General features: G+C 38.4%; 2 protein-coding genes across 2 annotated transcripts; both read left to right on the forward strand.

Moving 5' to 3' along the window:
- The first annotated feature begins 14,931 nt into the window (after window positions 1-14,931).
- LOC145779873 (gap junction gamma-1 protein-like) lies at window positions 14,932-16,969 on the forward strand. Its single transcript, XM_082591542.1, has one exon. The coding sequence runs from the start codon at window positions 14,981-14,983 to the stop codon at window positions 16,526-16,528; it is 1,548 nt and encodes a 515-aa protein (XP_082447668.1). The 5' UTR covers window positions 14,932-14,980; the 3' UTR covers window positions 16,529-16,969.
- A 6,222-nt stretch (window positions 16,970-23,191) lies between these two features.
- On the forward strand, window positions 23,192-24,478 carry LOC145780012 (gap junction beta-2 protein-like). The gene has a single exon (XM_082591714.1). It carries the CDS (start codon window positions 23,192-23,194, stop codon window positions 24,179-24,181), a length of 990 nt encoding a protein of 329 aa, XP_082447840.1. The 3' UTR covers window positions 24,182-24,478.
- The last annotated feature ends 1,356 nt before the right edge of the window (window positions 24,479-25,834 follow it).

Raw genomic sequence — 25,834 nt, forward strand, 5'->3', positions numbered from 1 at the left:
TTGGGCTGGTTTTTGGGCAGAAATAGTAAAAAAAACTCCAAAATCTAACCAAGAACATATTAAAAGTTCAAAACCTGGCCTACCGCTCAACTCATCCGTGCGTAGCTTGAGGCAGTTTATTGATCAGTAATACGCATGCCAGAGTTGATAATGTTGTCGAGTATTTGCCAAAAGGCTGGCCACATGAAATTGGATTTTGTCTATGTACGGTATCGAGAAAGAAAATGGAAGATTAATAAAACTCATCTAAGAATGCAACACTGTATAATAAATAAACTGATCCATAAATTGCCATAATAATACAATAATAAATAAGAAAAGATACACCGGCAATTGACATGGAAATTCTATAAACAATTAAAACAAGAAATTAAAATATTTTGCCATACGATTGGCAATAGATTTATTTAAAGACAACTACTAGAAGAAAAAACGAGTGGAAAACAAACTACGTACAGACCACCCAGAATTTGGACTGATGATATTAAAGACTGATCAAACGTGGTTACAAAACTGCGACAGAAAAATCTCACAACAGAGAAACTTGGTGATTCATTGCCTCCAACCCCCGACGAGAGATATGAACTTGATGATGATGATACTTAATAGATAAACAATAATGCTGGAGATTGCACAAGTAAAAATAGTTTTGTGTCATGTTAAGTCATAAACGACAGTATAGGCTATGGCTATCCCAAGGGCTATCTCATTTTTAATAAATCTAAATCACTAGAAGTCGTGCATTGTACATATGTAATTTGTTTTATTTCAGTAAAAAGTACAGAGCACAAAAACCTTAACGAAGCGTTCCCAACAAAGTGTTGCTTTCAAATCAAAAAGACTGAGTTGGTTTTTGATGTGACGTCATTCGAAAGCAAATTCTCTTAGCAGCAGCTTCTAGAGTTCATCGCTTTTGGCATTTTGTCTTGTGCAACATTTCAACAGCCACAGATAAGACAAATTGTTGGTTTCTTTTATTTTAGGCAATTAACTAATTTATTGTTTAGATGAATTCTCGAGAGTAATGATTAAAAAAGCGCGCCGGAAGTGATGAGAGTTTGGAATAAATTGTTCTGGTATTTCGACTTACAATTCAGTTGGAAAAATTTATTGCATTTTGAAGTATGATTGGAATCTGCAACCACATTAAAGCTCTGCAAAAGGTTTTGGTAAGTACAAATAGTTATTTTTTGTAGCCAGTTGAACGACCCATTGATTGGTATTATTTGCAATGTTTTTACAATTTTATCTACAGTAGCCCGAAGCACTTAGCCTTTGTATTTAGAGGGTAGTAAAGAACTACACTTTTACGAATGCACTTTTTAAAATGTGAAAAATTCAAGTCTTTTACTTTGATTGATGAGTTTTTTGACAAAATTGTATTCTTTGATCGCAGAGGGTTAGGTAAACCAAATTCAAAAATACTTTTCAAATCCGTTCGTTTGCCTTCATTTTTTTTATCTCGAACTAAACCTTCATTAAGAACAGTGATTCCGACAACTTGTGTGCCGCATAAATTTTCCAAGTGTGTCATTAAAAATTTCTGTTCGTCAAAACATGGCTACGGAGTTGTGGTCTGGTTTGTTACATTTTGCAGGTTTTGCTTACCGCGACTGCTACTGTCTAACTGAAATTTTCTTAAGATTTTATTTTTTTTATTTGTGATTTATAATGTGAAAGCTTTTTTATTGTTTTAGGAAAGCAGAAAGTTAAAAATGTCCAATCAGACTGTTAACCAGGGGTTCAGATTTACAGTCTGACTGAAGTTTATGAATCAAATTGTCTTTGTTTTTCCACACCTGATAATGTTAAAACCCATTTTGTCACCTGGAGAAGACAGTAAAGAAGACTTTAAAATATGATTTTTAGAAAATTTTGTTCAGACAGTCACGAAAAGTTTGCAAAATCTCGAAATTTCAGTAGAATGTGACAAATCAGGCCATATCTCTAGGTAGCCGCGGTCAAAGGCATTTGCTTGCGCTTTTAGGTTGCTGTTTTCTGTAAGATGAATTGAAGAAACAGCTAACATTTGAGTTTTTAATTTGGAAATACAAAACAATATTTACTCCTACAAATTTACTAAACCAATCAATCATGGTCGTATTTACGCACCGGCCATCAATTTTGATTTGTTTTGATTCGAATTCAAAGTCAAGTTTGGTTCAAATTTCAAAAATCAGCTTTCAGGTTGCAATAATCCACCAAACTTGTGGAGTATATACTGTACTGCTTCCAGCATTCTTATGTACTGTAACATTTTTATTTTTTAAAAGCAAGTAGCAGACCAGTTGTGTTATGTGGCAATAGTTAGCATAGCTTACGAATGATTGAGATGAGCGTACGTAGCCTAATTGCTAACGTGTTTTTGTAAAGACAAATAAAACGTGAATATGCACTTAATTCAAATAAATGTTGAGGAGAATGGACGCGACTCTCGCAAATTGTTTGTTTAAATTTGGTTGGTAGCGTTTGATTAACAGCGCTTCCTGCCAAAAATTCTCAACATTACTAGACGTAGGCTATCACGTACCCTGTGGTGCAAATTTTTTTGTAGTTATGTAGTCGCCTTTTCCTAATGTACAATAATTTGTTTTTCTGTTTGTCTGTCTGTTTCCAAATTATTGCTTTTAATCGCTGCGTATTTCTTGATGCTTGTAGTCAGGTAGCTAGTTGCCTTTCACATTCCTAATGAAGCCTTAAGTTAAATCGAAAACGCTCGACTGTTAAAACTATTTGTAAATGTGTAAAATACATTGTTATAGTGCCCAACCCTGTTGTATTGTTGTGTCTTGCTTGTCTTTGGTACAAGAATGTCTGTCATTGTACAGTGCCAGTTTTTTTCATTGTACTGTACTTGTAAAGATTATTTTTATCGAAGCTATTAGCTTTTAATTTTTATATTAGCTTTTAATTTTGAATATTCACATTGCTTTTATTTGCAGATATCGGATTTTCTTTTGACGTCATTGATAAACGCAAAGTACATTGGAATATGTTCTTGACAGGTATCCGTGAAGGAATTTTTGTTAAAACGATGTAATTGTTAAACCTGCAACCAAAGGAACTGTATGTCACATTGTAAGTATGATTTTCCCACTAAGCACCTCGTTCCAATCAATAACCAACTAAAAACAACATTAAAAAACATGCTTCTACATTTTCCATATAACGTGTATCCGGCTTTACCGCACAACTTTGGTCCGACACTATGGCAAGCGTCAACCCCTGGATGGACTCAGGGGTTCTGTCTGCTTATTTTATCGGTGTCATCTGTTTCAAGTTGTCCGAGACTGTGCTCAGACGTCCGAGATGGCTGAAAGACATCCAAGGCTTTCTTTGGACATCCGAAGCTTTCGCAAGGCGTCTGAGACGTTGTCCAGGTGTCCGAGACTGTTGAAGGTGTTGGAGACTTTCGAAAGACGTCCGAGACTTTCGAAAGACGTCCGAGACTTTCATAAGACGTCCGAGGCTGTTGTACGACGTCCGAGGCTGTCATGGACTGATGTCCGTGGCAGCCGTAGATAGTCGTCCGAGACAGTTGTAGACAGACGACTGAGATTGTTGAAAGATGTCTGAGATTGTATTAAGATGTCCTAGATTGTTGTAAGACATTGGAGACTTTCTTAGACAGACATCTGCGACCGTTGTAAGGCGCCCGAGAACGTTGTACGATCTCTGAGACTGTTGTAAGATGTCTGAGGCTTTTGTAGACAGAGGTCTGAGATGGTCTCAGACGGCGTTTGGGACGGTGCACCATCACTACGTAGTTACCTGCTAAACTGGCCAAGGCCTTTGTTTCCTCGAGACTCGAATTAAGCTGGTGACGCGCCTTCGAGTGCCGATCCTTACTCGAATTCAGTCCCTGGTCTCCATGGTCTCGTTAGTGCGGAATTCAAAGCTGCGTGTAAAGCCGGTGCCTCAAAAAATACATCATTATCAAACGGCTTTACAATTTGCACGTTTGAATTTGAACTTTGCACGAGTGTACCTGTATTTGAACGTGTGTTTCGATTAACCATGTCTGTATCCTGTTTGTATTTCTGCCTTACTAATATTGTTGTTCAAGTTTCTTCAATGTTTTTACACCAGGTGGTGAACAAACCTATATTTATGTCACTGATACACATATTTTATTTATTTATTTTTTTACATTATTTACTGTATAATTTTACATGGGATGTTTTTGCGCCGGGTTTCTTACAGTGGTTTTCTTACGTCACCTTATATCATGCATGGCTGGGATAGCAATGTAGCAAGAACTTTACTACAGCATCTTATTTGTCTTCCAAACACTGTTAAGAGTCTTTTTTAGAGTGTGAATTTGTGTTGTCAATGATGACATTGACATACATTTATTTTCACAAGCTCTCACACACTTTTTTCTTGGAAAGAGATGAAACGAAACATGGATATTTGGCACAACAGTACATGTTATGACATAATCTTTCAGTTTTGCAGCGTAATTGCCAGATACAGGTTCATGTGGAGGAGCGACATAGCAGATACATTCATTGGCAAATATAGACTTGGGAATAAAGTGATTGTGATATTTTTAACTTCGTGCTACTTGATCTTGTTCCGAATTTCCAAGTGACTGGTTCTAATGAAGATACAGGTGAGCAACTGGCTATCAAAGACAACCTAATCAATCAACAGTTTGCCTAACTAACTACATAACCGACCAACGAAGATTGCCTCACTACCTATATAACTACCTAATCGACCATCAAGGTCTAACTAACCACCTAATCGACCATCAAGGTTTAACTAACTACCTAACCGACCATACATGTCTAACTAACTGCCTAACGGACCATAAAGGTCTAACTAACTGCCTAACGGACCATCAAGGTCTAACTAACTGCCTAACGGACCATCAAGGTCTAACTAACTGCCAAACCGACCATCAAGGTCTAACTAACTGCCAAACCGACCATCAAGGTCTAACTAACTGCCTAACCGACCATCAAGGTCTAACTAACTGCCTAACCGACCATCAAGGTCTAACTAACTGCCTAACCGACCATCAAGGTCTAACTAACTGCCTAACCGACCATCAAGGTCTAACTAACTGCCTAACCGACCATCAAGGTCTAACTAACTGCCTAACCGACCATCAAGGTCTAACTAACTGCCTAACTGACCATAAAGGTCTAACTAACTGCCTAACCGACCATCTAACTAACTGCCTAACCGACCATCTAACTAACTGCCTAACCGACCATCTAACTTACTGCCTAACCGACCATCAAGGTCTAACTTACTGCCTAACTGACCATCAAGGTCTAAGTGACTGTCTAACCGACCATCAAGGTCTAACTTACTACCTAACCGACCATCAAGGTCTAACTTACTGCCTAACCGACCATATCAAGGTCTTGCTAACCACCTAACCGACCAACCAATTGCCTATCACATCTTAGCAGTAAAATCGTACATGAGATGTATCACCGACCATCATGGTCTAACTAACTGCCTAACCGACCATCATGGTCTAACTAACTGCGTAACCGACCATCAAGATTTAACTAACTGCCTAACCGACCATCAAGGTCTAACTTACTGCCTAACCGCTTATCAAGGTCTAACTAACTGCCTAACCGACCAACAAGGTCTCACTAACTGCCTAACCGACCATATCAAGGTCTCACTAACTGAACCAACTATATCAAGGTCTCACTAACTGCTTAAACAACTATATCAAGGTCTAAGTAACTGCCTAACCGACTATATCTAGATCTAACTAACTTCCTAACTGCCCATCAAGCTCTAACTGCCTAACCGACCATCCAGGGCTAACTAACTGCCTAACCGTCTATCCAAAACTAACTGCCTAACCGACTATCCAGAGCTAACTAACTGCCTAACCCATCATCCAGGTCCAACTAACTACCTAACCGACCATCAAGGTCTAAGTGACTTCTTTACCGACCATCAAGGTTTAACTAACTGTCTAACCGACCATCAAGGTCTAAGTGACTTCTTCACTGACCATCAAGGTTTAACTAACTGCCTAACCGACCATCAAGGTCTCACTAACTGCCCAACCGACCATCAAGGTCTAACTAACTGTCTAATCGACCATATCAAGGTCTAATTAACTGCCTAACCGACCATTAAGGTTTAACCAACTGCCTACCCGACCATCCAGGGCTAACCGACCATCCAGGGCTAACGAACTGCCTAACCGACCATCAAGGTCTAACTAACTGTCTAACCGACCATCAAGGTCTAACTTACTGCCTAATCGACCATCAAGGTCTAACTAACTGCCTAACCGACCATCAAGGTCTAACCGACCATCAAGGTCTTACCGACTGCCTAACCGACCATCAAGGTCTAACCAACTGCCTAACCGACCATCAAGGTCTAACCAACTGCCTAACCGACCATCAAGGTCTAACCAACTGCCTAACCGACCATCAAGGTCTAACCAACTGCCTAAACGACCATCAAGGTCTAACCAACTGCCTAACCGACCATCAAGGTTTAACCAACTGCCTAACTGACCAAAGTTTAACTAACTGCCTAACTGACCAAGGCCTAACCAACTGCCTAACCGACCATCAAGGTCTAACCAACTGCCTAACCGACCATCAAGATCTAACCAACTGCCTAACCGACCATCAAGATCTAACCAACTGCCTAACCGACCATCAAGGTCTAACCAACTGCCTAACCGACCATCAAGGTCTAACCAACTGCCTAACCGACCATCAAGGTCTAACCAACTGCCTAACCGACCATCAAGGTCTAACCAACTGCCTAACCGACCATCAAGGTCTAACCAACTGCCTAACCGACCATCAAGGTCTAACCAACTGCCTAACCGACTATCAAAGTCTAACTAACTAACCAATTACCTAACCGTCCAACTAACTGCCTAATACTTTAGCTGTGAGGTGGTACCTGATTGAGATGTATCACCAGTTTCTTAAACCTTAAAGCAATAAGAAAAAAAACTTGCGACTTTCTGGGCAACACGCAATCTTGCGGGATTCATGTCATCTACCTCCACGTGGTGAATCCTGGTAACTGGAAACTTTTTCAGGCTAATGATGACAACCAGAAGCAGAAACTCCAATAACTGCAGATCACAGTCAAAGAAATCTGATATGCGTGACGCCTCCTCTGACCATGTGCCCTTGTTAGGGTAGGTATATTCTAACACTGTAAGGAAAGGCATCACTCTGTTACAGCTAAATGTAGAAGGTCTAACAACATCCAAAATTTCAGTTTGCTTCTTACGAACGACGACGACGACTCAATCTTGCGTGGTTAAAGACGTTACAACCTTTTATCGCAGGTGGCCAAGAAACAATCTGTTTTGATTGAAAATAGCAATGAAGCTATACCAAAATGTAGCCAACACCAAACTGGACACCAGTTGCACTCAGGCAAGCACAAAAATGCTGGCGAGTTGTTTCAGCTCAGGAGAAGTTTTGTCGTAAGCTTGCGCATACGGTTAAAGATCAATCGCTTAGCTCAAAATCATTAGTTCCGAAATCAGTTCTCATGGTAAAATCGGTGTGGCACTGATTTCCGCCCACGTACTGTAATGTCGTCTTTGGTTAGTTTGTTTCTATAGGCTACCTCAAACAAGAAAAGGAATCCATTGTCTCCAAAGCGCAAGGACAAAATACTTGCTGACACAACAATGCAAAATTATTTTTTTTGTTACAAGGATTTTGTTGACATAACCGACTTTTATGCAACCAAATCTTACCTTCTAAGTCTGTACAGAACCAAGCAGCTTTTATTATGCAAGCACTCGCGGTTATGGGGCTACTTCACGTCCGGTTGGATTTTATGTTCATCTCAATAAGTTGCACTAAAACCGACCTCAATTGTTTTAAGGGTAGCAGAGTTCTTCAAGAGGTCCTTTCCCCTTGTATAAACTTGCACAGCAAATGGCCTTTTGACCGGCCCAGTTTCAAAGGTCGTGTATCAAACGTTCTTTATTTCCCGGTGGGTGACCACTCTCGCGCAGGGCCTCAGAGAAATTTTCACTAGGGGTGCGAAAAGTTATTCCGGGCCCCCCTCTCACTTCGGGCCCCTTTTGTCTTGGACAAAACGAGTGACTTTTGCTTAGGCGTATTGCACATCATACAACATTTTACTATTGATATCTGTGCGCAATAATAGTATCAGGCGGCAAAAAAACTATTTATTTACTGTTTTGTGTTGTGCATATCATGTGATCTGTCCCTCGCCAATTTGTGTATCCTGCATTGAATTCGTGTGTCAGTTGTTGATGGTGCTGTTGAGAGGTGTCGGTTGTACAGCTTTAATATAAAATTTTCAAATTAATTTATTTATCACTCTTAGATGTAGCCTATAATTATTTCTGATGAGGACACTATGTGGTGTCGAAAACGTTGGATTTAAGCTTAGTAGTTTTTTTTTCTTGTTTCTTTGTGTGTTTGATCAAAAATGTTAAATCCGTTAACGTTACTGAGTGTTACATGTATCTGGTACAGATCAAGCTCTCTACCAAGGCTCAAACATAACATCTTGTTCAAACATAAACAAATTAACCATCTGACCAATAACCTTTCTTCATTAACTTTTGCATTCACCACATGCCTAGCAGAGGTGAACGAAGTCAGTTTTTTTTACTCCGGCTCCGCTTCTGCTCCGAAAGTATTGACTCCGGCTCCGGCTTCAACTCCGAAGTTTATTTGAAGTGAAATAAGCGTGAAACTACCTTTTTCAAACAGTTTTTAAAAAACACAAAACACCCGGGCTTTTCTCAAAACTGCTTTTGCTACGCTATACCACTCCCCCCAGACAGGAAATATGATTTAATTTAGGGTGCTTTTAACAGGACGTTTTTGCACGTAAAGCATTAAATCACCACTTTGAGTGCATTGCGAGCAAATTAGGAACCCAATTACCTTTCCGGGCCCTTTTGCTACATTATGGGCCCCCCAGGACTAAAGAATAACAACTTCTTTGCTTGAATTTAGTCGTTTAGGATGGTTTTAACCAAACATTTTTGCGCGTAAACTATAAAATCACAATTTCGGGCCCTCCAACAAACACAGGCCAGGGCCCTCAAGGGTACTCCGCACCCCCCTCTCATAGGCCTTGCTCTCGCGTATTGCGCAAACACTGTAGCCTATCTATTAAAACAAATTCATGTCCGCTTTTTAAGAATAGGCCTAAATGTTGCAAGAATTCGCCCAGACACAACAATGCATGTAGTCTGCATCATAGTAGGCCTATATTGCCTATGTAGTAGCCTAGTAGGCTATATAAAAATGAAGTAAACTTTCTCATATTTCAAAGAAAAACAATAAATAATAAAAATAAAAACTTTTTGGTAAGACTAAGTTTAATTGAGATATACTCAGGCTAGCTTGACAATATGCAGTGTGACAAATATTTAGTATATCATTCTTTACTGGTATAGTGATGGCTTTGTGCTTTCCTCCACGGCCTGGATTGTCACGTTGTCGGCGTGTGGGGGCTTGCGAGCATTGATGATTCCTGTCAGGCGCGGCCAACACAGAATTATCCATGTTGGAACGGCTGCGGATGAGATGTCACACTAGGAAGGATCTAAACCGACGCCATGAATTTACAACCAAAACAACTTTATGCTATATTGCCAACATGCGTGGAACTGCGGTAGGCTTATGTGTCACAATGACAGTTGAGCAGACATGAAACCATGTGATGTCGTATGCATTTTCAATAAGTTGTTTGTGAAATCTAAGTACAAAAAATTGCAGCGACGGTTATTTTCTTAGTTGTGATCTAAGGTTGGATAGAACTGACTAGGTTACTGTCAGCTTACTCTAATTTCCGTTATCCACCGCCAGGAGTAGGTTAGTGGGATACGCGGAGGCACAAAAAAAGCTGCTAATCATTTCGTAAGCAAACTTTGCATCATGAGACTACTTTCCCACGCAATCAAACTCTAGTAGGCTACTCCAAATTAGGTCAGATCTGAAGTTGGTCAGAATTATTTGAGATATAGCTTTTTCCACATTTCAGTGATGCTGGATGTGCTAAATATTGCAAATATGCTCAATTAACTTTAAAATTACGAGAAGAGCAATAGGCTAATTGCCAGAGAAATCGACGTCAGTGCTTCATCTCGAGAATTGCATTATTAGTCGATGCTCCTTGATTGACCTTTTGCAAGTCTGAGAAAACACGATTAGTCGAATTTGAGGTTGTAAACGTTTTTCTGTTGGATACACGGAAGTTATATTTGATACTTTGATAAAATAATCGGTGACCCATTTAAGAGAGTCGAGTACATTGTCGTATTCACCAGCATCTATGTAACTGTAAGCGTCTTTGAACTCAATCGCCCCCCAAAGCTAAGGTCGTAACTGACCACTTGTCGGCCGAATTTGACAAAATCCCCACCTGAAACAGAAGTGTGCTTTGTGATGTAATAGTATTGTAAAGAAAATAAGTAAAAAAACAACGAATCCTAATTTCTCTTACTGTCCAAACGGATATATTTCTTATTTCAACAAATTTATTAACCAGTAAGACTGGTTGATTTGTTGAACATAAAAAAACGTTTTGGAGTCTTTCTGATATCAGTTCAAGATTGATAAACTGGGTATCAGTTAATTTTCTCAAATGATTTTGTAGCCTGCATTACTCCTTAAAAGTAGTTTTATTTAAAAATAAAGCAGAAAATTTATTTTTAAAAATTAATCAAATAGTGTTTACATTTAACTTTGCTAATATAAACATATAAAGTGCAAAAATAATGAAAAACAAGATTATTTTGCCTTTTGTTATTCTGAACTAAATTTTTAATCATCAGTTTAATCATATTCGCTTACCATCATACCATCCTCCAGTAAGATCAATTCCAACATCACATCCATCCCGGAGACCAGAATCACCTCTCCAGGGGATGCGGTTATTTGCGGGAAACTTTCCTGATCTCTGTGCTTCGTGGAAGAGGATGAACATGGCAATGACTTCATTATAGTCATAGGGGCGTCTCTCTGGAAAAACGTTCACAGTCAAAAAATTTCTTGCTTGTTGCACTTAACTTTTCACAATGAAAGAAAATTTTTATCAATCTGTGAATTGAATGAGGCCGTTCACCAGACATTAAGTTAAATAACATTAAACAATAAATACTACCAATTTACTACAAAAAGTGCTCAAAGCCAAGCAAAAAGCCAGTCAGAGCGAATTTCATCAAATATAGTTATTAGCCTACTCCGAAACCTTTATAGCCTACAGCTTGTTTCACCCTAAAAGGGGGATCATCAGAAGGTCCTTATTTAAGTAGAATCGTGTTAAATAACATGATATAAGTTCCGTTATTCTGGTGCAAACTAGGCTGAACTATCCCAAGATTTAACCTGTGTATTGTTAAAACTCATTTTAAGGCAAACTCTATTTAAAATATTCTAGTTAGCTTCATGTTTCAGATGCAGGACTTTCAGTCATTTCAAAAAATATAGTAAAATTTTTAACAAAAGTGTTATTGTAATGTTTGTTATAATATGCCTCAGATGATTTTCATAGAAAACGAGAGAGCTAAATAAAGAAAATGTATCTTTCTTACCGCTTGGCGGAGAGCGTCTAAAATTCACTCTAGTTTGCCCAGATGGTCGTGCCAATCGCACTCGTGGGCCAGAGCACCTTGCTCTACTCGATGGTCTGTAAAAGATATAGTTTAAAAGAGCTACACAACCACTAAAAACAATTCTTCAACATGTTTTGAAATCAAGCGCAAGCATTTTTGAGCTGGTAGGCTTATACCAGTTTAAAGCTTGTAGTTTTACCTTTTTTTCACAAACTGTTTTGGCAATAAAACAATGTCACTTTTTTCTTTTACTAGGCTACTTGGGTAAGTTAGTTAGCTTCATGTTTTTATGTTTTATACACTCCATCATGCAGTCATATTAATCGCTTTCCTACCCTTTATTTTATGAAGTCACATGTCACGTATTTGTTCAGTTGCAACTTGCAAAATTACACATTGTTTTCAGTGCACAGAAACTTTGAAAAGCATTGCAAAACTTAAGACCTGTTTTCATTCCAGATTTCACACCATCGCAACAGACGCCATCAAATCATGGGAAACTTATCGCTCTGATTCTCCCAGAATGTCAAAGGCTTTTCTCTCTTAACTGCGTTTTTGTCTTCAAACTGTTTCTTTGCTTTTATAGTTTGTACAATAGGCGAGGATGTTTTGAGACGTTTTTTGGATATGGTTTATCCTATGATGCCTTAGCCAGGAGGCACCACACCTGTGCCTAAGAACTAGGAGATGTACAAATGCTGAATTATAAAAAGAAAAAGCCGTACAAAAAAGTGTGACGGCTAGTTCATCGGGCATTTGGCCAACATTCTCGATTCAGGAGTGGATCAAGCAAATAACTTTTAGGAGGGTGCGATTTTAACAAAACACAACAATGTGTAGGTTTATATTCATCCGACGACTTATCGCAGCCCCTTCTCTGGATGCGCCACTGTCTGGATTATAGGTGATTATTACCTTTCAGTCATTTTAGAAAGAGGTAGAAAGACTAGTTGGTGATTTTAAAGTAGTGACAACAAGCAAAAGGGCGAAGACCTACTGGTTTATTGTGATGTTTTTGTTTCTATATAGTCTTCTAAGTTTGATTGATGCTCCACGAAGATAGTTAGCGACGTTCAACAATATTTCAATGTAAAAGCATGAGAAGGAATCAAGAGTGGACGGCACGTTGTCAGTTTATCTTGATCATCATGCAAGAATGAAAGAACAAAAATACTGTATCTTCATGGCTGCATAAACTTTTCTGACAAACATATTTAAGACTTGTTACTGCGCGTTTATGCAGAAAGTTTCAAGTGAAAGAAAAAAAGTATTAAGATGTTTTTGCAAAAAAAGGCCTATAAATTATTATTCCTTCTAATCCATCTGGTAGCGACAATTAAATATACGTGTTCTTTAAAATCAAAGAATAATGTTACTAATCGGTAACCCCAATAACATCAAAAAGTTTACAAAAATTTTAAAATGTCTTTGATTGTTGTGTTCAGGTACAACATAATGTGTTGTTATAAAAAGAACAATTAAAGCTCTTTCTATTTTGTTGATGCTTACCATTGCTCGCTAATTGTTAAAGCGTCGTTTGTCTATTCAGAGTCACAATAAACTATTTGCTAGACGCGACGTGCCATCTACATTCGCACGTATACGTATTTATAACCTTACTTTACATTGAAACAACGTGAAAACAAAAAATTAAAGAATCTCGAAGCATTTGGTGATGCTGATAGGACGCTGGAAGTGAAACCTAAACTATTAGTGCTTTTTTTTCGAATTAATAAAAAATGCTGAACACATCCATGTCATTAGGTCCAAGTTAATTTCGCTTAGTCCTATGCCAGTTTCACTGGTGATTCATGTTTAATGGAAAAAATCAAGAATAAAGTAGAAAATAACATGTTTCCTATAATAATAAAAAGGCTACTTGATAAAAAAGGAAATCTAGTCCAAAATAAACAATGAATTTGTAGTAGATACCAGGATGCAGTTTTAATTGTCAGGTGCAGATTTTGATTACAGCTACTGTTAGTGCTTGACTGACATTTTTTTAGATGCTTTTACTTTTTGCGGTTTCCTAATGACATAAAACTTTTTTGTTGCCTTGTGGAAGCAGTAGCAAATGAGAAAAAGTAAGTTGAAAAACGCTAAATCAGACTGTTATTGAAAATTAACAGTCTGACTAAAATCTTCGAAATCAAATTTTGTTTGTTTTTCAACATGTGAGGATGATAAAACCTATTGTGTCATCTGGGGAAAAGAATAAAGAAAGCGTAAAAATCTAATTTTTAGAAAAAATTATTTAAACGTTCGCCCAAAGTTAGAAAAACCTGGAAATTTCTGCAAAATGTGACAAATCAGGCCGTATCTTTAGGTGGCCATGGTAGAAATAACTAAAGTTGCGGCACTTAACCAATTGCTGAGGACAACTAGCCACGAAAAGATTAAGATATGTTATTCATTAAGCGAAACGTAATATTTTACAGCTTATGATGAAGTCTTGTGGCAATATCGATTCAATCACAAAAGAAAATTTACATTGTTATGAACAGCGACGGAACCTACGTTTACCGTTCAAACGTTACAACCAAAGCAAAACTTTTCTTCCTATAGATAATGAAAAGGAATAGTTTTGAATTTAATAAGCCAGTTTAAGGGTTGTGTGGCCTGCAAATGGACTGGTTTGGTTGGTTTTTCAAACTTTATGCTTGGACTGACAAAACCTTGATAAGTTATTCCTGGTAGTTTCACATACTTGCAGAGGCTCTTGACGCACTGACGCGGGGCAGGTTACTGAGATTGGCAGAATGAAGTTTTCCGATTATTGAAGTGTTGTTGCTGGGGAATTATTCCATTCTCTTGTGCCGCTGAATGGAGAGCAGTCCTAAAATGCGTTGCTCAAGCGCACGCACCCCGAGAGTCGAACTAGCGCTGCATGATCTCGAGCCGGTCGCTTAACCACTGAGCTAACGGAACGGTATACCAATGAGAGGGCTGCGCCTCCAAACAAGACACCTCACAAGAAATAAAACTCTCACGAACACACTGTGTTTTATGTACCTAGTCGCCTCCCCTGAAAGGATTCCTGGCCCCTAAAATCAACGCTACCAGCTATTTTACAGCAATGGAAATGTTGCACAACCTTCTAATGATGTTTAGCTTAATACTGAAAAGTTTGGGTGTTCATCAGGACAATTATCGTTTCTAGCACTAGTTGCTACGTTCATCTGATGAAATTGAAAGTAAAATTAACAACAAACAAGATGGTTGTGAAGCAATAAACCATCTTGTTTGTTGTTAATTTTACTTTCAATTTCATCAGATGAACGTAGCAACTAGTGCTAGAAACGATGTTAAGCTTGTCACTTTATTAATTTTGTTCTATATTTTTGCAGTTACTAGTCTATTATTTACATGTTGTGTTACATCTTCGCAAAGTAAGATTGCGCTAATATGTGGAATCTCATTGAAAAATCGGCTGAGCACATTAACGTATACAGCACTGTTACTGGGCAGGCTTGGTATCTTCTGGTTTTTGTTTTTCGCCTGATAGTCGTTGCGACAATTGGAGGATCAGTGTATGGAGATGAACAGTCAGCTTTCAGATGCAGCACAAAAGTCTTGGGATGCGACAATGTGTGTTATGACAAGTTTGCCAAGATTTCTCACATTCGCTTCTGGGCCTTCCAACTTCTTGCTTTAACCAGTCCAGTTGTCGTGTTTCATTTCTACACAATTTTCATGAACGGCAAAATCGAAAAGATAAAAGCTGCTGAAAAGGAAGCAGAAAATGAATTGCGTCAGGAAGAAGAAAATAAAAACGTTGAACGGGAAAATGACAATGGGAGTGGAAACCCAGCGGATAAGTGGAAAATGGCCGTGACTGGAGTGACTAAGCGACTTGAAAGGCGAAAAAGACGTGTAGGAAAAATGAAAGAAAAAAAGGTGTTCAACAAAGAGAAGTTGGAAAAAGTGATCATCACTCGAGGAATTAGGCTTGCATATCTCGTTTCTGTACTCGTCCGAGTTATAGTTGAAATTGTTTTTTTATTTCTTGCTTTCGACATGTTTCGATTTGCAGAATATGAAAGTTCGCCACTAGGTAGTGTGGTTTCTGATGGGCGTCGAGTGGACAACCCATTCGACCTGTTTTGGATTAGGGTACCTCAATTGTATAGATGTGGAGGAGATTCTGTGAGGTGGGCATGCTTCCAACATCTTCTTCCGGGAAGTGATGATTCTTATATTCCTTGTTGGGTGTCTAGGCCATGGGAAAAGACAATTTTCCTGCGTTACATGAACACACTGAGTGTCATATGTCTACTGCTTGCTGTGTGTGAGTTGATTCAACTTAGCGTGAGATTCATAAGAAAATACAACAAACGTGCAGGCCAAGAGAAAGAAAAACCAGCTGAACCTTTTCCATACAAAAGAGCACCGTCAAATGACTATTTGCCTCCAGAAGCTGTAAAACCTCCTGTCAATGATGAATATTACAATAAAAACGAAATAAAGCCAATCGAGGAAGTGAGAGCACCTCCTAGCCAACCCACGTCCAATTTGTGGCCTTCAAAATCAGCATCTTCCAATGCTTTTGTGGACTTAGCTTCAGGAAAAGTAACAGTAGAAGAACTTAGAAAGCTATTAAAAGAAGATGAACCAAAAAAAACACGTCGGACAGAATCCAGATCAACAACGGAGCCAAAGAGACCACGAGTAGAGAGAGAAACAACGGATAAAACTACCCAACCAGAATCAAAGCCCAAAAGAGGATCAAAAACCCGCTTTCAAGTGCCAATATCATACGGAACCCAATCCCTAAATAGACCACGAAAACTAAGTAAGCCTGGCTATTCCTCTCTCTACAGGCTTGGCAGCATTTCTTTCTCTCATTCCGAAGAAGAGGAAGGGGGGAGTGGTGGAGAAGACAGTACTTCTGGTGACGAAACAGAGAGAGAGTCTGTATCTGTTCATTCTGCTCACTCTGACAACTTTGTTTAATATTTTTTCATGGCCTATGCATAGTGAATTATTGTTTATGGCATTACATCTCATACAATATTATGTAATCGCAACTTTCAAATAATTCTCAAATGCATTTTTCAACGAAACAGCTTTAAATGAATCTAGACAAAGTAATGCCGAAAATTTTGAAGAAATATTTGTTTTCGACTGTAAACTGTCAGCAGGTGATACCTTTCGTTGTATTGAGATTTATCTGGCGTATTTGCACAAATATTTTGTACTTGCCATTTGCCAAGTTTTCACGTTATTGTGAAAGTGATATATTTCCTGTTCTCATATAAAACATGTGTATTTCTCGTCTTGCTCTTTGAGCTTGAAAGAAAAACAAGTTTCCAAAATTTTGTGTCGTTTTTCGGTAAATTTATATCAAATCACGGAACTAGCACAAGTATTTCAGACTTTTAATTTGAGGTTTCTTTTTCACCCCAAGAGTTTGATTTTAAAGAAGACCTTTCCCTTTCAACCAAAATTTACTTTCTATTGAGCTTTATAGAAAAGCTTAATCTGCAGTAAACATAAATTCCGTGATAAAGCAAAATAACCTTCAACCGTCTATCTAAATGGTAAAGTGTCTTGTTTTAAACTTGACAGAGACAAAGCAAAGCAGGAATCAGTAGTTCAGTCATTGTGCCGCGACAAAGTAGCGTGCCGCATAGCTATAGGCTACTGAATGTGCCGAGGGACAACTACAAGCCAAACATATTTTTATCAAGTTGCAAATGTTAAGCAGACTAGTCTTAAAACAATTCATTGATTGATTGAATCTTTCTCCTCGGACTCGGAAAGCTTCTTGCAGAGCTTAATCCTGGCTGTTTTGCATACTTGTGTGGAGGCTTTGAATCGCTGACGCACGCCCGGCCACCGAGGTTGACAGAGTGAAGTTTCCGATTGTTGAAGTCATGTTGCCGGGGAAGTATTCCATCCATTAAATGCCACTGAATGGAGAGCAGTCCTAAAATGCTTAACTAAAGTCCTTAACGTGCGTTGCTCATGCTCAACCCTACACCCTGAGAGTAGAACCGACGCTTCTTAATCTTGAAGCTTCTTCGGTCTAGAAGTCACGCGCTAACGAACTGAGCTATCGGGACAACTTCTAACATTAAGCACATAGTTTACTTGTATCTTAAAAAGACCTGGACAGAGTTCAACATAGCTAGTTTAGCGGAAAACATTTGGAACAGTAGTTACCGTGTTGGTACGGTAGGGAAAAATCTTGACCTACAAGCCACATTTTAGATTTTTTGTGTTAACTTTTTTTTTGCTAAAGATAGACCGCTTAAATTTTTAAAGCATTTAACATTACTATTGGGGCAGATTATGGGCCAGTTTCAGATCAATACCTTTAATAGCGTATCAGTTATAAACATTTTCCTGAAAGTCTCCAAAGTGGCTCAAGGGTCCTGCTGGTAATGACCCATAAACCACCCGAATTACCCATGAGTTACTGCAATTAAATCAACCAACTTTGTTTGATTTTTGTTATGAAATGTACTTTAGACGCAAAAACACACAAGCATACAAAAAGTACAGTAGGCTACAAAGGTACTTAATGGACCAACTGAATAATCCCCTCCCCAGCGAAATCCGTAGTTTTTTCGCCCCTCCTAGCATAGCTGAAAATAAGAGTGGGGCAGGGAAATAGTTCGGCTTAGCACAAGTGGGGGAAAGATCTCAGCAGACCATTTTCCCTCCCCACTCCATTTGGAGATTTGCTAGGAAGGAAGGAAAATCTACAGATTTTGATGGGGGGATGTTTTTCGGTTGATCCTGATTAATAAAACACATTACATGCTGCTGAAGAAATTGTCCTCAGTTTATGCAGTTAACACAAAACCTATTCAATGTTGTAGCAGGTTAAATCTAAAGAGAAATGCTTAATCCCTTGTGTCCGTTTAGTGGAGCCACAAGGATTTAGTGGAGAAAGCAACAATACGACATCACATATTTGCACAGAGTGAATGTCTTCAGCAACAAGTTCAACAAAACCATTTCCCTTCGGATTCCTTCTCAAAAAAGACACCTCTACATCATCTTCATCATCTTTTTCTTTTGTGATTTTTCCAATATAGTGCACGTCTCGCTTCTCACAAAACTTAACAACCACGAAGTCCCCAATGCTAACCGTAGTTTCATCTTTCGAATCATTGATCGTGTCGTCCACTTCACTTTCACCCGAACTGTTGTCATTAAGATCCAGAACAGTTGCACTTTCAGCTTCACCATCCGAATCTTCTGACAGCACTTTAAAAATATTTCTCTTTTTTTTCTGTCCCATTTGAGCAGGTTTACAACATAACGTAATACACCTATACAATCCTACATACTATGACATAATAACATCACCCATGAACCATGGCTCAAGAGTAATGTTCCTTGGTGGTCATGGGTTGACCAGCCTGATTGGTATGCTTTGCATCAGAGCTAAAAAAAATAAAGCAAGTTATTAGCCAAAGTCTGACTAAGATTCAACACTAATGCCTACCATTGCATATCCGAAATACAGCTTCCTGCACTGAGCTAAACCTTAGGTATCAGAACAAACAATCAATGGCACCAAAATTTTACTCTGGAAGGCTCAAAACAGAACTTTCTTAACAACTGGAAAACACCTTTCAGCTTTAACCCAGAACTTTCCATGGAACCTTCTGAGGCATTTGCACGTTCAAAAATGGTACAAGTTGGCGCTAGAGTGCAACAGAATTTTTTTAAAGGGGGTGGCTCATGGGTAAACACGGTTCATAGGTCAAGGTCTTTTCCTACTGACCGTCCACGTGAGGAATGGAAACCCTTTACTGGCGGCGACGACTTCCTGCAGTCGTTTCAATACAATTTTTTTAAATATTGTGTCTTTCAGTCAAACTAGGAATAATACCAGCTTTGATTTTGAAATTAGTTTCTTTGTTTTTTATTATGTTCCAAAAATGGAACGTTGGCATCTAAAGGTAGGTCAAAAATAGAGTATTTTTCGCAAAGGATGCGCCATCGAATAAAGTGTAACAGGAAAGTTGTTTACTGGCAGATGGTGTAAAGAAGCAAAATGTCAACAACAAAACACACGTTGAGTAAATCTACAAGGACTGTATACAATGTTAAGCGCGGAACGATAATGATATGTCCCTCCAGGCTGTTTCTGAAATGCCTTGTTGCAGCTGATGGAGCATTTACTTGTCCTATTGTCTCTCACTGTACCGCATGCTCTGATGTTCTCTCTAGCAAGATCAGTGAGTAACTGATGGCAATTGGTTGAAAAATAGAAGTCATAAAACTGTTAGATATGGATTAGAAGGCGATTACAGGAATACCATGCTAGAAGTATCGCTGACGCGCTCTTGGGGCGGATGCCCCTCCTGCCTCACTTTTTCTGTGGATGGAGGGACAGGGGGGGCAATGGTGCCCTTTTAAGGTCATGTAAGCTGCCGTACATTTTGCAATATAACAATTTCTGCTATTGGCTTTTAGGCTAATTGTAATCTTTCATTTTTGCCCCAAAATAATATTCATGGCACAAAATTCTGCAACACAGTAGGTTACATCATTATAACATAGCATGATGCCTTTCTTTGTATACCGGACACTTGTATCATTACTCGATAGTGAGCTGATAGATGAGCATTATCGCTATATCTTAAAACTTTTAAAAAAAATGGCCTTTCAGCAACAAAAGTGCTCTTTTTTCATAATCCTGTTCTCCCAGTCAAAAATCGTTCCGGCGCCCCTGGGCATAAGAGATCTAAAACATGAGAATCGGAGATCCAAAACATGGGCATCGGAGTTCATAACATGGACATAAAATGACATGACGTACGTCTTGCACGTCTGTCAACTATATGTCTAGAAATGAAATCCCCTTATCCCTGTATTTGGTGTTTTGATTGGACAGAAATGTTGCTTTTTCTGAACAACTGAAAGCTCTGTCAGTAAACTAGCAAATCCCACTTTTGCTTTTATCAGGCTACTTTGGTAGTCAGCTTTATACACGCCATTGTGTGCAGTCAAAACAAATTAACTTCTTCCCTAATCTTTGACACCATTTTTGTAAAATCACAAGTCACGCATTTGTACTTTCCACTTGCGAAGTTAATTGCACATTGCTTTCAATGCACAATACTTGGAAAAACATTGAGAAAATCATGATTTGTTTACATTCCAGATTTCAAGTCATAGCAAAAGACGCCATCAAATTGTTGAAAGCTCCTAGGAAGTCAAAGGTTTTTATTTCTTCAACTGTCTTTTTGTGTTTTGATATGATTTATCACAAAGTTTGTTAGCCAGGAGTGGTCGCGCTACTAAGGTGTGCGAGCCGTGTTCCAAGGGGTGTGCGTGAGTGCTGGACCATCAAGGTTAGTTACAAAATGGCCTAACAAGCTGTGACTTAGTTGAAAGGGGCTGGAAAAACTGGTGGGTAATTTCAAAGTAGTGACAACAAGAATATGGTGAGAATATGCTGCATAGCCGAGTGGTGAGAGCCATAATTCGACGTTTGACAAGCCGCCGGTTCGACACCGCTCAAGAGCATGTAGCTGTGTCTTCAACAAGACACTTAAAAGCAGTCGTTGATTGGGAAGTGGGGAGAAATGCCTAAGGTCCTTCGTAGGACTATAGACTGCTAAACTGACAAAAAAAATGAAGAACCCTTGGCGTAGCCATGGGGGGGGGGTTTCAACCCCCCCTCTGCTTTGGCACGCGTGTGACGTCACGATATTGAGAATGATGCTTTCAGTCTTTTTATGTCTCTAAAACAAAGTTTGCCTAATTTTAAACGAAACTGCATTAAAAAAGCGAGTTTTGCCAATACCAAACATTCAAATATCTCAGCCAGGAATTAGCAACAAGAAAACATAGAGACTTAGCTTTATTTCTGAAAAATGCCGAAGAAAACACGATCTTATCCTTTTGCTATGCCACCGGACAGCACCATTTTACAGGAATGCATACCCACATTTTTGTTGAAAATGCACTCAGAATGCACCAAATTCAAAGTAATTTTTCAAATTTTTCTGGGTGAGGCCGCCCAAATCCTCCGCTGCTGGATGTCGTCTTAGGCGAACACGCCGTCGCGCTTCGCTCGCCGGCCGTTAACTCCCCCCCTTCAAAATGCCTGGCTACGTCGCTGGAAGAACCACTGCTTTATTGTGACGAGCTTGATCGAGTCTTCTAAATTTAAATACACCTCACCAGGGTTTTTTTTAAGGTTTGGTTTGGGTGACCGCTAAGTAGTTTTAAGAGACCGCAAGTGTTTCATTTAAATACCAAAAAATAGCCATATTTGCTTAAGACATAGCGAGAAACAACCATTACTTTTCTGCTGTAGTTGCAAGTCCAAATTTTGGGAAACCACTGGAGAAATTTGGGGGACCGTTTCGGTCCCCCAAAACACCTTAAAAAAAACACTGCACCTCACATATATTGCCCTAAACGCTTCTACTGTGACAGATTAGAGTTGTGGTAACCTAATAATTCTAATAATTGTGATAACAATTCTTGCAATGGGAATGCAAAACTAAACACAAGATAGGCATGAACTGATACGGTGGTGCGTCATCAAAATATACAAATAAAATCCATGATTATTGAGAAGTTAGTTAATGATTTTTAATAATACTTCAAAGTAAAAACATAAGAGTGGATCTATCTAGAACAGGCCACACATTATCAGTTTATCATGATCACTAGCAAGAATAAATAATAAGACTAGTTAGCAAGAATAAATTAATAAAAGTACTGTATCTTGATGGCCGCATAAACTTTTCTAACAAAATGACTTTGCACTTATCACTGCGTGTTATGCAGAAAGTTTCAAACAGAGGAAAAACCGTGAAGGTGTTTTTATCGAAAATATATACCAATAAATATGATTCCTACTAATCCATCCAGTTGTGACAACAGAAATAATGTGTTCTCTGCAATCAAAGAATAATGTTACTAATCGGTAGCTCCAAAAACCTTTAAAAGTTTATAGAAAATTAAGCACATCTTTGATCGTTGTGTTCAGGTACAATATAATGTGTTGTTATAAAATGAACAATTAAAGCTCTTTCTATTTTGTTGATGCTTACCATTGCTCGCTAATTGTTAAAGCGTCGTTTGTTTATTCAGAGTAACAATAAACTATTCGCTAGACGCGACGTTCCTCGTACATTCACACGCACGCGTATTTCTAACCTTGCTTTACATTAAAACAACGTGAAGATGGAATATTAAAGAACCTCGAAGCATTCTGATGATGCTGATAGGACGCTGAAAGTGAAGCCTAAACTATTGGTGCTTTTTTCTTCGAATCAATAAAAAATGCTGATCACATCCATGTCATTAGATTCAAGCTAATCTTGTTTAGTCTTACACCAGTTTCACTGGTGATTCATACTTTTTAGAAACTAATAAAAAAGTCACTGGATAAGAGAGAAAACAATAGTCGAAAAATAACCAATAAATTTTGTGATACCAAGATGCAGTTGTAGCTGTCAGATATAAAATGCAGTTCAAGTTTTTGAATGAAATTGATTTGTGTTGCACAACTTACCTACAGTTTTGAGCCTGTTACTTTATTAATTTTGTTGTTTAAACATATTCTTTCAGTTGATAGTCTACTATCTTTATGTTCCATTAAGGCTAATGTTTGCAAAGTAAAATTGCATTAGTATGTGGGACGCCATTAAAGCTTCGGTTGAGCATATTGCCGTTTACACCACTGTTTTTGGGCGACTTTGGTATCTTCTTGTCTTCGTTTTCCGCCTGATAGTCGTCACGACAATTGGAGAATCTGTGTACAGGGATGAACAGTCAGACTTTCAATGCAGCACAAAAGTCTTGGGATGCGAGAATATGTGTTATGACAAGTTTGCTCAGATCTCGCTCCTTCGCTTTTGGGCCTTCCAACTTCTTGCCTTGACTAGCCCCGTTGTATTGTTTCATTTTTACACAATTTTTGTGAATGGAAATATCGAAAAAGCTAAACAAGAAGCAGAGAACGAATTGTGTCAGATAGAGAAAAAGAGAACTACCATATGTGAAGTGATGATGTCATTCATAAAGCGACTAAAAGGTGTTGGAAAAAGGAAAGAAAAGCATATATTTAACAACGAAAAGTTGGAAAAAGTTAACATCACTCCTTGCATTCGGTTTTGCTATTTCGTTTCTGTACTTTTCCGACTAATTGTTGAAATTATTTTCATTTCTGTTGCTTTCAATATGTTCACATTCGCAAGCTATGAAAAGTCGCCACTAGGTAGCGTGGTATCTGATGGGCGTCAAGTGGATAACATAGTCGACTTTCTGTCGATTAGAGTTCCTCAATTATATAGATGTGGAGGAGATTCTGTGAAGTGGGCATGCTTCCAACATCTTCTTCCGCGAAGTGAAGATTCTTATATTCCATGTTGGGTGTCTAGGCCATGGGAAAAGACGATTTTCCTGCGTTATATGAACATACTGAGTGTTATATGTCTAGTGCTTGCTGTGTGCGAATTGATTCAACTTAGCGTGACATATATAAAAAAATACAACAGCATTTCGTTCTCTCATTCCGAAGAAGAGGAAGGAGGGAGTGGTGGAGAAGATAGTACTTCTGGTGACGAAACAGAGAGAGAGTCTGTATTTGTTTATTCTGCTCACTCTGACAACTTTGTTTAATATTTTTTCATGGCTTACTGCATAGTGAATTATTGTTTATGGCATTACATCTCATACAATATTAGATGTAGGCCTAATCGCAACTTTCAAATAATTTCAAATGCATTTTTCAACGAAACAGCTTTAAATGAATCTAGACAAAGTAATGCCGAAAATTTTGACGAAATATTTGTTTTCGACTGTGAACTGTCAGCAGGTGATACCTTTCGTTGTACTGAGATTTATCTGGCGTATTTGCACAATTATTTTGTACTTGCCAAGTTTTCACGTCATTGTGAAAGTGATATATTTCCTGTTCTCATAATTATAAAACATGTGTATTTCTCGTCTTACTCTTTGAGCTTGAAAGCAAAACAAGTTTCCAAAATTTTGTGTCGTTTTTCGTTAAATTTATATCAAACCACGGAGCTAGCACAAGTATTTCAAACTTTTAATTTGAGGTTTCTTTTTCATCCCAAGAGTTTGATTTTAAAGAAGACCTTTCCCTTTCAAACAAAATTTACTTTCTAATGAGCTTTATAGAAAAACTTAATCTGCAGTAAACATAAATTCCGTGATAAAGCAAAATAACCTTCAATCGTCTAAATGGTAAAGTGTCTTGTTTTAAATTTGACAGAGACAAAGCAAAGCAGGAATCAGTAGTTCCGTCATTGTGCCGCGACAATGTAGTGTGCTGTGCCGAGGGACAACTAAAAGCTAAACATACTTTTATTAAGTTGCAATTGTTAGGCAGACTAGTCAGCAATACTGCAGTGGTGTAGCGTGAAATTTTTGTTAGGCGTTAACTTCTTTCAGCCAACTTTAAGCACATAGTCTACTTGTATCTAAAAAAGGCCTGGGCGCAGTTCAACATAGCCACTTTAGCGGAAAATATTTGGTAGATAGTAGTTAGCCTACGGTATTGGTAAGGTATTTACCATCCGCATGAGGAATGTTAAATTTATAGGAAATGTCCTTGTTTCTCAACTGCATCAAGTTATTCTTAATAACAAAATGGATTAAATTATTAGAATCTCTATCCTCGAACAGTGAAATTGTTTTTCACAAGATGCAATTTTGCATACTTGTATTAGATTTCAACCACTGACGGAGACCCGATCACCGAAATGTACACTGTGAAGTTTCCGTTTGTTGTTCAAGTGTTATTGACCACAAAGTATTCGCACCGCTGAATGAAGAGCTTTCTTTGAAACCAGTTGCTCAAGCGCACACTCCGAAAGTCGAACTATTGTCGATTGCTCCTGACATATTTACGTTTGCTTTCTGGTATTTTACAGAAATGTTTCATATTTTGGTGTCGTTTTAGGCCTATACCTGTTACGGCTGTTCGTCATCGTTTTGTCAATAAAATATAACGTTCTGTCGCAATAGCCATCCATTTAATAAAATGCACTTTACTCGAAAAAGTTGAAACATAACTTCAAAATGAATCATTGGGGTGTGCGCTTGAGCAACGCATTTCAAGGACTGCTCTCTATTCAGCGGCATTTGGTGAATGAAATAACTCACAGACAACAAAACGCTTCAACAACAAAAATAAACTTTTCTGTCAATCTAGGTGACCGGGCATGCATCAATGTTGCAAAGCATCTGCAAGTGTGCAAAACTGCCATGATTGAGCTCTCAAAGAGGCCTTTTCAGTTAGAGGATAAA

This window comes from Aplidium turbinatum, chromosome 11, assembly GCF_918807975.1.
Source record: "Aplidium turbinatum chromosome 11, kaAplTurb1.1, whole genome shotgun sequence".
Classification (NCBI taxonomy): Eukaryota; Metazoa; Chordata; class Ascidiacea; order Aplousobranchia; family Polyclinidae; genus Aplidium; species Aplidium turbinatum.

Excerpts from the sequence above, each read along its gene's own strand:
- LOC145780012 (XM_082591714.1), top strand. The coding sequence starts at position 23,192 with ATGTGGGACGCCATTAAAGCTTCGGTTGAGCATATTGCCGTTTACACC.
- LOC145779873 (XM_082591542.1), top strand. The coding sequence starts at position 14,981 with ATGTGGAATCTCATTGAAAAATCGGCTGAGCACATTAACGTATACAGC.